We start from the raw sequence: 12,614 nt of genomic DNA on the forward strand, positions 1-12,614 counted from the left end.
TGCCGCGTCCCAGGAGAGTGTGTTCGCAAGGGAAGACAAGGGACGCTGGGGGCTCAGATGGACACGGCACCTCCACTCTCCAGCCCGCGTGCCAGCAGCCTGTGCTGGTGGTCAGAGATGAGTTGTCTTCACTGAGTTAAGAGCTACTTTCTTTTTTTTTACGTTTATTTATTTTTGAGAGAGAAAGAGAGTGCAAAGGGAGGGGCAGAGGGAGAGGGAGAGGGAGAGGGAGAGGGAGAGGGAGAGGGAGGGAGAGAGAGAGAGAGAGAGAGAGAGAGTCCCAAGCAGGCTCCGTGTTGTCAGTGCAGAGCCCAACCTAGGGCTCGAACTCATGAACCGTGGGATCATGACCCGAGCCGAGATCAAGAGTTGGACGCTTAACCCACGGAGACACCCAGGCGCCCCAGAAGCTACTTTCCAAACAAAGGCTCTCCCTCATCTTTTTAGTATTTGAACCAACTAATTTTGTTGAGATAAAAACAAAAGGAGAAGCCATGATTTTAATAGAATTGTTTCTCCTTGGCTATTTGCTTCCAGGCTTCTTGGGATCAGTAGAGCGAGGCCAGGGCCAGGGGCCAAAATGCCTAGACTCCATTCCCGACTCTGTTTCCCCACATTACTTCCCCTGTGGCAGGAGGTGGGGCCGCTGCTGAGCTCAGCTGGCCCTCTCTTTCACCGTCATGCCCTCTTCCTTCAGAGCACGTGGGGAGACGACATTCCTTACCCACCCCGTGCGATCGGGGCCATCAGCTGCACTCTCGCTGCCAGGAATGCGGCCCTGTCCTGCTCCGGTCACCACCAGCTGCGGTGACAACTAGGCCCCACAAGAAGGGGAGACCACAGGGCGGGAGGACCCATTCTCTGCATGACCACACATGGCACACTTGCTGATCTGCGCACGACCTTCTGAGTCAGAAGCACGCTCAGGGTTAACAGGTAAAACCAAACTCCAAACTCAAAGGCTTGCGATCTGGGGGGAGATCCAGCCTTATTAGCCAACTAAAGCTGCTTCTTAAAGTCCCTTCTTTCTCTAAAACACTTAAGATCTACTATCTCTCTTTCAGGGGGTCAAACCCTGCTTCCCCAACGTTCTAGACCCTAGATGAATTAGCACTATAGTAACACTTTCCAAAAATAATTATTAAAATTACAGGAATTTAGAGCCAAGCTAAGGTATATATACTCAAGTTTCCCCTCCTAATAAGAAATGTAGTTTGTGGAAAAAGAAACACACACACACACACACACACACACACACGTGCGCACGCAAGTTACGTGTACTTTATAATCGTGCGCACAGGTCTTTCTGTTCACGAATACAAAATGGTTAGTTACAGAAGTGAGAAGTTAAAAAAACCAAACGTTGGTGACAGATACTTTGATTGGGTAAGCACCCTGGGTTTCCTTTGAGCCTCAAGGTCAAATGACGTCGGGTTAAGCCTGCCAGACTCGGTGCTCTAAGGAAGTGTCTGGCAAACTTCTTGGCCAAGTGGCATCTTCAAATGGGAACCGTCTACAGGAGTCACAGCCACCCCTGGGCTGCTTGGACAGAATGAGGCTGACCGGGCAGGGCTCGCCAAAGGCCACACAGAGACACACGACCAGCTCTCGGAGTTCCTACCTTAAAAATCTATGCAGATACTGGCGGCTGCAGGGTGACCAGGAGAAGACCCCGTTGCGTCCTGCCAGCGTAGGGGACATGATGTTCCCCTCCGACTTTTTGCACATGTTGCCTTCTCCGTCGTGGACCATGCCAAAGCTACGAGAGAGAGAAATGGTTCCTTCAAAACACAGAACAGTGCCGATGATCCACTATATTCTACAAAAACACACGTCAACACCGTGGACGCCTCCACTTCTGCATGCCGGTCGGGCCGAAACGAACTGTCTGTGCAGCCAAGCTGTGGAGACTCCCCACGTATTCACAGACCTTTCCCGAAGGACTGCCATTCGGTGAGTTGTTCTGAAAGTGCACACCAAGCACCAAAACGGATGTGCCTGCTAAAGGCAGAGGTCTTAATTACGAGGAAGCATTTCAAGGAGGGTATGGAGGGCAGGTCACTCGATCTTGATAAAGCTGATAACCGTCCTGGACTGCTTTCTTCTCTCCGCACTCTTTTCTGCTCACCAGGGATTTTGAGACCTCCCAGATGTTTGCGGGAAATACAAACGCAGGCTCCCCGGGTGAGTTTGGTGCTTCCCACGGTTAGAGAACTGACCGCCTGATGCAGCTGCCCGTGGTGCGGACATTTCGTCCTTGCTCCCATCCGGGGCTGCTCCGCCTCAGGCCACTGCTGGGGGCTGTCACGGCTGGACGGCGTTCGACCACACTCCCTACATCCCTTTGGAGGAAGGAGGGCCTTGGAACCCCAGTGGGTGGCTCTGGCTGCCTTTACCTGTGGGAATTGTTTGAATGTACCCGTTCCTCCTGCCTAAAAACCAGATCACTCTGGGGCTCCAGTCCTAACTTAATACAGGGGGACTTGTCAAGCTACCTTGGCTCTTGGAACGCTTAATAGGCTCCTTTATGGATGCGCTAATTGCACAATGCCAACTGGCATCCCATGACTGTCACTTGTGCAAACGCTAGCCCTGTGCCTCTAAGCATCCCATTAACCGAAGCAACCTCTCTCCACCAGGTCAGCTTCTTCTTCTTAACCTCCGAGAGCTTTGGCTCTTTGGAAGAGTCTCACATTGCCGTCTTCACCTACCACAGGACAGCACGACTAATCGCGTTGGGAAGAAAGCCTGGGGGACTTGGAGCTCCATATGACCCCGAAGGCTTCCCATTAGGGCAAACATATTCTTAGAGAATCAAGCCACTGCTGGCTATTAATGTCCGGGACCTGCCAAATCATTGTACGGATTCTTAGATAATGGGGTTCCGCATGAATGGGGTACAGGGCAAAGGGGAAAAGAAGGGGACAAAGCAAAGGAGGGTGAGATGGATGCTGAATCTGGGGATGTTCTGCCACCAAGGATCCCACGATGAGAGGAGGCAGGGCAGCAGGGACAGAAGACCCAGAACCCTGGGGAAGCGGGCTCCCACAGTGGGCCGGGGAATCTGCCCTTGTTGCTGAGGCTGAAGACCCATCTTCCCCCTTAACTGGTTTGCTGATAGAGATTTAATAGTAACAGTAAAAAGAGCAACTAATATTTGTAAGCACTCACTATTTTTCAAACAGGGTATTAAACGCGTTCTCTGTATTTTCTAACTTAAACCTCACCGAAAGCCTGCAAGGTGGGTACGGCGTCGTGGCAGCAAGACTGAGGACTGGAGAGAGCCATGCCCACGGTCTCAGGGTCAGGACTAGGACGTGACATTCCTGACCTCAGAGCCCAGGCGGGACCCATGCAAGAGTGTAACACGAGCATGATTGAAGGGCGTAGCCAAGGAAATCTGGCGTGCAAACATTGTTGAATTTCTGCAAAATTCCTGCTCAGTACCAAGGGTGATGCAGATGGGAGTCATTTCAGCCTCCACCCATCCTCTCAAGTTCTATTAAAAGCAATCAATCAAGGCCAGGGTAACCATATAGCAGAGGAAATGTGTTATGGCTACGAAAAGGATTCAGACTGTAATCACATATGGGGGGCTGCCTTGGGGAGAATGTGATGAAAACGAACCATCGAAGTGCCCTCCCCTGGCCGGCCCTTGACCTGAATGTGAAGCAGACACATGCGTCGTGGTCCAGTAGGTACCCCAGATAAATCTGCTTTCCCTCTGCCTACATTTCTAAGGAAATAAAAGCCACAACATCCCGGGTCTGGGGACACGTGCGTCTTCAACTTTTTCATCTAAGGTATTTTCAATGACTCTTTCTAGAATGGATTCTCAAACCCCACTGCGAGCCCCACTATTGGAGGGTTATTTTTCCAAGTAGTGCAGTGCCCATATCTTGTACTGTGATGGATGCCAGCACGTTAGCATGAAAGTACCACATGGTGATCGCATTTGATATGAACATTAATGAAGTCATGGAAGGATGCACAGACGCATTTTGAAGATAAGATTGGTATTTGGCAACCAAGAAATATAATTACTATTAAGTTATACATACCAGACATTTTTTTTGCTACTGTGAACCACAGTATCTTATTCAAAGTTTTTCTCACCCCATACGTTAAAACTATTGACATATTTTTTCTTTCTTACGGACTAGCTTCTAAGTTTCTAAAGGACATCCACTCTTCTTATCCATGCTTAGCCCCAGGCCAATGCACTCACTAGCTGATGACAGGTTCTCCACTGATGTTTGTTGAATGAACAAAGACCAACCTTCCAGCCCAAACACCAACCCAAATACCCAGATGTAAACCTAATTTCGGATTAATGGACTTGAGACTTATATTCCTGTGGGGGATGCTTTTAATGCCTCCTATGGTATGTTCTGAGTGATTCAATTACATCAGCAAGCACACAGTTCCTCATTAGTGATGCTACACCCAGGATGATGAAAAGCCCAATATTGTGAGAGGTTGTGCTCATTATTTCAGGCTGTTCAGACAGCAGTAGCTAAGGCAACAAGAAACCCTCGAAGTAGCCACAGGCCAATGTCATCTGGATGGTTCGATCACACCCTTGGTGCAATATGCCACAGGTGGACCTCAGGGTCTCGAGCTCTGATGTGGACTTTTCAAGAAGCACAACCCAAGATGGAAAGAGTTGGCATGGACGGGGCATCAGGTGGGTCTCAGGGACCAGGGTGCATCAAACAACCAGAAAAGTGTGGGGCTGTGGAGGTGGAGGCCTCCATCAGGGTCGTACCCTGACATTCACAAGCGTTGGGATTTCAAAAAATCACTTAAGTCACCAAGCCTCAGTTTCCTCACCCATATAATGGGGGTAATAAAACCTGGCTCTTAAATTGCGCAGAAGATCTGGTACCACACATACCACAAGGAAAACTCATAACTTCGACCCACTTCCCGGATTCAAATGTTGGTCTTGGTAAAATTGCTCAATAGCGAGATGTTACTTGTATACATATGATGTGTGTGTGTGTGTGTGTGTGTGCGCGCGCGCGCGCGTGTGTGCATGTTCAGCCAAAGGTCAATAGGTTTCAAACGCCCTTTGGATACAGAAACAAAAAAAGTCTCAGGAAGAACAATAGATAAAATTGGTGAGAAATGAGCCTCTGGCCTTCCTGGGCTCCCTGGGGGACAGTCTGACAATCACTGGGTCAGATGAGATCTTAAAGGAGCTGTTGCCTTGATGTTCTACAAACCCTCAGAATCTTCGGGGCCTCCCTGACCCAGCGGTAGGGGCTCAGGTTGATGACAGCACACGGCCACAACTCGGGGCGGTTTCAACCTCACCATCAAATGCTCGAAAGGGCATCTAACCTCACCAGCCAAGCCTGCTGGAGCGGATTGTGGTAGTGAGCCGATTCTGCCTCTTTCGACTCCCCCGGTCTTCCCTGACTTGGTCTCTTGCCACGCCTACGGCCCATGTGGCCCGACCCTTGCACGCCTTGTCTATTTTGCCTTTCTGTTAAGACTCTTGGAGGCAGTGGATTACCAGTCTTTTCGTGGAATCCTACACAAGGCTCTGCTGGCAGAGTGGACATTGTGACCAGTGAAAGTCAGTACATGCGGGAGAAGACGGGCGACAGAACGACAGCTCGTGAACACTTCTTCTTTTTTTAATTTTTCAACATTTAGCTTTGAGAAAGACAGAGACAGCATGAGTGGGAGAGGGGAAGAGAGACAGAGAGAGAGAGAGAGAGAGAGAGAGAGAGAGACAGAATCCCAAGCAGGCTCCGTGCCCGATGCAGGGCTCAAACTCACGAAACCAGGAGATCATGACCTGAGCCAAAACCAAGAGTCAGAGGCTTAACTGACTGAGCCACCCAGGTGCCCCTCACGAATATTCGTAAGCACAGCAAATATGTTTGAGGACCGTCTCCATGGTCTGAAATGATAACGCAAGTTAAGCATTTAAGCCTGTGTTGTAGGCTAGGGATGCTCAGATCATGTAATACACCTTCAGCTGCACCTGCACATGCGTGCCAAGGATCTCACAGACTCTCTCGGTTTTGCAGATGGAAACCTAGGTAAGAGAAGACCGTGCGATGTACGCTGATCACTGCCAGGAGGTGGGAGAAGCCCAGTGGATCCGGAATCCCAGGCCCAGGGTCTTCCTCCTCAAATGGCACAACTTTCTTTGTACGTGAGGATTTTCCAAATGGATCCATGCCATTCAGGCGACATATTCTCCAAACCATGTAGCTCAGCACTCAACGTGTCTGTGCCAGTTCTCGACACCTGCATCTAGCAAACCACACATCCTATGCCAAGTGATTGAATCTAACCAGGAAACTCACTCTACGCCATGGATTAGGAGCAAACCCGACTCAATCGCGCGTCCTAAAGGAGAACACACACCCTCACTTCTGGTTGCTGTGTCTGTCTCTCCCTTTCCAACACAAATCCAAACACAGGTTCTTGGCCATTTCTGTGTATAGAACAGATCCCTCGATATAATCCAGAACATGTCCTGAGAAGAAAATAACTGAACTTAGTAGGAAAAATGGGCTGGACAGTGACTGAGATCTTTCTTGGAGTTAGAGGTTAGACCATGTGGCCGAAAGGCATGGAAAACAGCACTTCTCCAACCTCAGCGATGTCCTCTGAGTATAAACAAACCTGAAGAAGTAAAAACAGGATGTTTTAAAAAAGTCCTAAAAAAAGTGGGGGAGGGCCCGGGTGGCTCATTCGGCTCAGGTCATGATCTTACGGTCTATGGGTTCGAGCCCCACGTCCAGCTCTGTGCTGACAGCTCAGCCTGCTTTTTACATTATGATGTTGGATCCATGTACCAAAGCTGTAATTCTTCCCCATGGAGTAATACTTAATAAAGAAATGAAGAAATGTGTACATTTTCAATTTAACGAAAATCCACGGAGTCAGATCACTGAGCCCTGCCGTGCCCTTTCCCGTTTGATGTCGTCACCGCAGCAAATGACTCATCTGAGATACTCTTCGTTCGTCTATTTGCGCCTCCCTGAGTCATTCTGTCCATTCATTCGTTCACAGTTGCTGAACACACAGCATCATCTACCTGCCACGCTGGCGCAGCGGAGACAGGAGTGTCCCCAGTGGTCTCCACGGTTGCAGCTGCATGTGAAATCGCTCTGCAGATTTCACAAAAAGTGTTACAAACAGCAGGTGCTACCATTACCACTGCCGTGATTGTTACCACTGTTCCTATCACTGTCCCTCGTTTTGCCACTCAGCACACACAACTCCTCTGCACATCTCCTGGGTGTATTTCCTATTTCCTCAGTGTGATCAGAAGCTACTTCACCGGCCACACGAAAAGTTCAGAGCGCCCACTTCCTGTCTCTTGTGTGATGTCCTCTAAATGTCGAGTGCTTCAGAAGGGGCTGACAGTTTCCTGGAGGTTAATTCTATTAGGAGCGGGACTCCCTTTCATCCAAGCCTACAGCCCATCTCCCTCCTCCCATACAGAGTCCCACTTGCAATTAAAAAGCTTTTATCTTCTTTGGGAAAAAAAAGTACTTTTTCCATCTTGACCCGGTGCTAGTGATGAAAGGCGGTATTAATTGACTCCTAAGAAAAAAAAAAAAAGGAAACGCTGATCCCTGCTGACACTGAAGATGAGTCTCAGACGGACCCAGTTTACCTTTTGTTAGACCCACCACCGGCATCTACGGGCATTGCCAGTGCACATGCTTCGGCTGCTCATCTAATACTGAGCTGCTCAGCCCTCGCTGACTTAAATATTTCTTACCTGGATGGTTTAATTAAATTCAGGTATGGTTCAGGGGACAACAAGAGCCTCATTTCATTAAAATAATGAGAGTTTTGAAGTTTTAACTCTAGCAGTCTATTAAAAACACAATTATGACCTAACTGAAAGGTTCATAAAATATAGGGGCAATTTTCCAGGTACTGGAAAAGTCAATCATTACCTATAATGGTGAAGGGATCAGAAGCAGGATATAAGCTTCATGTTCAGGTCATCAGTTTACATGGCCAAGTGTGCAGGGCTCCGTGGGGGTCCACTAAAGACAGGTGCATGCATTCGCACGCGCGTGCACACACACACACACACACACACACACAGACGCTGTGGACAGGTCGAGAGGGCATGGCCTCTAATGGGATGGAGGGGTCAGTTTTACAACAACTGAATCACAAACACCGCCTTTTGCAGATCTTGTGATTTGCAAGTAAAATCAGGGTGAACGTAAAAAAAAAAAACATAGAAAAATGACAATTCCTGGTTGTGCATTTTCTGGGAGAAAGTTCCGGGAGAGCCGTCGTTCAGCAGAAAGACACCTGTGTTCTCACTGCCGGTGCTCACGCTAATGGGGGCAAGGGCAGGAAGTCAGCAGGTGCAGCACGTGGGCCTCGATAAAGGAACAAAACCTTCACGGGGATGCCTTGACCTGAGGCAGTTTACAGAATCACTAGCCCAAGAAACCTTAGTTACGAATGACAGTTTCTGTAACTAACTGATGGGAATGTTCTGTTGTTCAGGAACAAATGTAAAATGTTCGTGCAGAAAGATGGCAGCTGTTGCTAAGTGCTGCCGTCCAGCAGCGGCGTCCGTCTGTCCAAGCCCCGGGCTCACCACTCACTCCGGACGCCGTCCCATTTCAAAACCGACAACGCTGGGCGTACGGGAATGTGGGCAGAGGGCCAGCTCCTACCAGGTCCAACGCCTGGTCCGAGCTGCCCTCCCCAAACTCTGCTTGGGGGCACTGATCAACTAACATCTCTGCAAGTTACAAAAGGGATGGAAAGAGGCAAAACTCCAGGGTAACTAGTTGATAATACGAGGCCTTGTCACTATCGCCCCCAATAGGAACCGACCGGGGAAGGAGAGCTGTGCACAGGACTCAAGTTCAGAACAGGACGGAGGAGAGGGGGCTGATACAAGTGTGTGCAATCGTACACGCACGTACGAGACGTAAAGGAAGAGCAGAGAAAGGACGGCCGGAATGCGGGAATTTCCACGGCTTTCGACTGTGCACAGCCAGGCACCAAAACAGAAACATAACAAGTACCTAAGGGACAGCACGTCTCACCTGTCGGTGACATTCTCACCGGATATATGTGAGGCCCCTACAGACCTGACCCAACGATCAGTGTGTCTGTGGCAATTGTCCACTAGGGAAAACAGCCTGGGTTTCAGTCTCCCACACAGGGCACTTACTTGTGTCCAGACTCATGGGCAATGGTGAAGGCCAGTCCAAGCCCTGTGTCTTCATTAATAGTACAGCTGCGGTATTTACTGCACATTCCACTGATGGGCGCAAATCCTGCGGGACACAGACATCAAAGGAATACACAGCAGCACTGTTGCAGTAAAATAAAGAGGGTGTATTGTATAGGTGTATGAGTCCTCTGTCCTTTCCAGAAGTGTGGTTTGCACCTGCGTGTGGTGAAATCTGGGACACTCCTGGACAAGTGCATTAAGGGTTCTTTGCAACGCGAGTGGGAGGGATCTTCTCTCGGCATGGAAAACAATTCATGGCTCTAAGTGGTGTTCACATCACAGGTTATGATAATGGGGGCCAAGGAGAAAAGGGGATTGACTGCAGGTGAAGGAGAATTTCTACATTTGTCTATAAACATCTGTGTTCTAGAAAGCCCAAATAAAAAAGTGCTATATGGTGTAGGTGCATCAGGAGGTCCCCAAGACCAGCCCAGGTTCAAGGACTCTCCAGGGGGATTCACAGGACTCAGGCTTTGTCAAACTCACAGGTATAGTTTCATACGGATAGCAAAGGATGAGAACAAAATCATCCAAGAGAACAGGTGGATGGGGAGAGGTGTGGCAGAAACCAGGCACGAGCCAGAGCCCTCTCCCGGTGGATCCACACAGGACACACCTAATTCCCCCCAGCAACCTGTGGCTGTCTCATCAGAGACCAGGGCCCAGGGGTTTTATCCGGGGCTGATCACATAGCACCCCGGCCTGGCACATGGACCCAAACTCCGGACTCCCAGAAGGAAGGCAGACATGCCGTGTAAGCCCCATTATCTGGACAAGCAGTGTAGACACAGCAGGCCAGCTCATCAAGCACGGTGGTGGGAACCCTGGTTCTCAGAGGCCAGCCTTGTAAGCAGGCCTTTTCAGGAACGAGCAGTCACGATGAGCCTCTTTCTGCTGAGTTCTATCTCAATAAGATCCCGGGAAGAAATGAAGAATTAGAAAGAAAAGACAGGAATTCTTGAATCTGTAAGGGACTTTTCCTTAGGAAGTAATCACTTGGCGAATAAACGTACACTTTGATGCGTGGCCAGAGTGCCTAGAGGGCAGCACATCTATTCCCTTCACTCGTGCTCAGTATGGCACCTGCGTGTTCCTCCAGACTCCACAGGAGGGTCTTACCCAGGGTGTCGCAGGGCTCATTCTTCCAGGAACATATGTCCAGACCGGTCAGCAAGATGGCGTGGTCATGGCGCGTCCCGTCTTTGCCCATCAAGCCAGACTGCCACTGGCAGAAGCTGCTTAAGGTGTGGTCCGCGTGGTGGCTTATCACAAGCCCCGGCTGCGGAGACAGACCAAGACCCCATGAGGAGAGAGAGAAAACGCCTTACAATGCACCTGTTACCCCTCCGCCATCACAGCGGCCTACCATTAACTCAGATTTCAGACACAGAGGGATCGGGATGGTCTCCAAGCTAATCCATCTGTTTCATGGATTAACATGCAAAGGTCGGTGGCTTGTATAAAACCTGCACGGAGGGGCGCCTGGGGGGGCTCCGTCGGTTGGGCATCCGACCTCGGCTCAGGTCATGATCTCGCGGTCTGTGAGTTCGAGCCCCGCGTCAGGCTCTGGGCTGACGGCTCAGAGCCTGGAGCCTGTTTCGGATTCTGTGTCTCCCTCTCTCTCTGACCCTCCCCTGCTCGTGCCCTGTCTCTCTCTCTGTCTCAAAACTAAATAAATGTTAAAAAAAAATTTAAAAAAAAACCTGCACGGATTCTGGACAGACGCTTCCGTTCCCTTCTGTAGTTCTGCACAGACCCGGCCGGGATGCACCTGAGCTGACCCTGAATGCATTTTCAATGCCCCAAGAAAGACTACTTTTGTGCATGAACGTCTGCATCAAAGTCTTTGTAAAACACCTCGTAAAATTATCTCAGGCAAGAGAATCATTTCTCTGCGACTCTGAACATGCACGGAAACACACCCAGACAGCTGATTTCACAACCAAGTTGGGCGGGTGGGATTTCCAACTGATAACTCACTCTTAGCCATTTATTATTACAGCGTTAAATCAAGTCACTTCCCTACCAAAGCAACATGCTTATGAGGAGGGTCCGGTCAATCGGTAAAGCGCTATTTCTAGAAGACAGACTGGAACTAGAAAGAAACTGGGCAGGATACATCCCACCTTACGCATATACACCACGTTCTCACAGAGCGACAGTGCAATATTAGAGTGAAGGCCACCCGAACGCTTGGGAAATTCAGAAATCAGGGTTGGGGGCAGGGGTGGAGCAGGAACCACCAAAGAAGGCTGCATGGAGTTATTTGAACTATTTACTGTGACGCTGTTTTTTTTCCTGTGGCTCGGTCACAGAAAGCCAGGTTAAACAGCTCAGTTCCAGGACAACTCGGGAGAAGCATTCATGACTAGATATTGGGTTAAATTCTGTGTCTCTCAGTCACTGAATAGGTTTTCTCCTTCCTTGCTTATTTTGTCTTTCCGGAGAGTCAAAGCCAGCTAAGCTAAATGCTGTGTGTGTACCAGCACTGGGACATGCCTCACATTCTTCAGCCGCTGATTTCCAGGAACACTGCATGCATCAAAGTTAACACAGGTGTACGATCAAAAGATAACCTCGCTTATTCTTTGCAGCTTGGATGAAGTCCAAGGTGAAAACGATTTAATACAAGGAATAATTAACCTGTCACCCGAGACGCCCCGCCAGTTCTGCACCCCCTCCCCAGATGCTCACTCACACAAAGACAATGCAGTTGTATCTTTCTGACCATTCTGGCTAGAAACAGGTTTGCCCACGCAGGCCCCCCACTCTGCCCAGTACAGGAGAAATGCCCCAGAAGCTTACAGTTTGGAGGCATCTCAGGTCTTACGAATGGTCTTAGGTTTCATCTAAAAAAAATTCTTTGTTTTATAAATAAGAAAACTGGGGCTACCAGGAGACCCTGCTAAGATAGCAGCAAGGTGCAGGGCTCTCTCCTCCTAGGCGGAGTCCGTCATCAGCATGAAGCAAAGGAGAAGGGGGAGCCTTGGAAGGCTGAGACACCCCCAATAGCTGTGCCACAAAACGTTCATATGCAACGTCCCTGAGAACTGAAGGGCCCACCCGTGCATTTACACAGGGACTCTGGAACTCAGGCAAAGGAGATGCTTTTACCCACTGTGACCAAGGTCCGGCATAATTTGGTGTTTGTATGCAATGAGAGAAATGCACTTGACATCCAGACTCTACAAAAATACAACCCTGTGGCCCAAGGCCTTGGGGGTGAGCGCGGTCAGTCTTAGGAGTTGGGAGGGGACAGAGTAAAACAACAATGCTGACAGTACTATCTCACTGCCAGGTGGGAGGGCGGTTTTGGTGTTCTAGCAACACGCAGAAAGGGCTCAGTCCCACCTGGGACCCTAAA

At 49.5% G+C, this 12,614-nt stretch overlaps 1 protein-coding gene across 2 annotated transcripts in view; it reads right to left on the minus strand.

Moving 5' to 3' along the window:
- Positions 1-12,614, minus strand: part of ADAMTS16 (ADAM metallopeptidase with thrombospondin type 1 motif 16) — a 160,088-nt gene that overhangs the window by 95,807 nt on the left and 51,667 nt on the right. For both annotated transcript variants that reach the window (XM_027073837.2, XM_027073843.2), the window contains exons 7-9: positions 10,370-10,529; positions 9,188-9,293; positions 1,622-1,759 (exon numbers count right to left, since the gene is read on the minus strand). In XM_027073837.2, the coding sequence (XP_026929638.2) occupies positions 1,622-1,759; positions 9,188-9,293; positions 10,370-10,529 (404 nt within the window). The remainder of the gene's footprint in view (positions 1-1,621; positions 1,760-9,187; positions 9,294-10,369; positions 10,530-12,614) is intronic.

Source organism: Acinonyx jubatus, chromosome A1 (genome assembly GCF_027475565.1).
Source record: "Acinonyx jubatus isolate Ajub_Pintada_27869175 chromosome A1, VMU_Ajub_asm_v1.0, whole genome shotgun sequence".
Taxonomy (NCBI): domain Eukaryota; kingdom Metazoa; phylum Chordata; class Mammalia; order Carnivora; family Felidae; genus Acinonyx; species Acinonyx jubatus.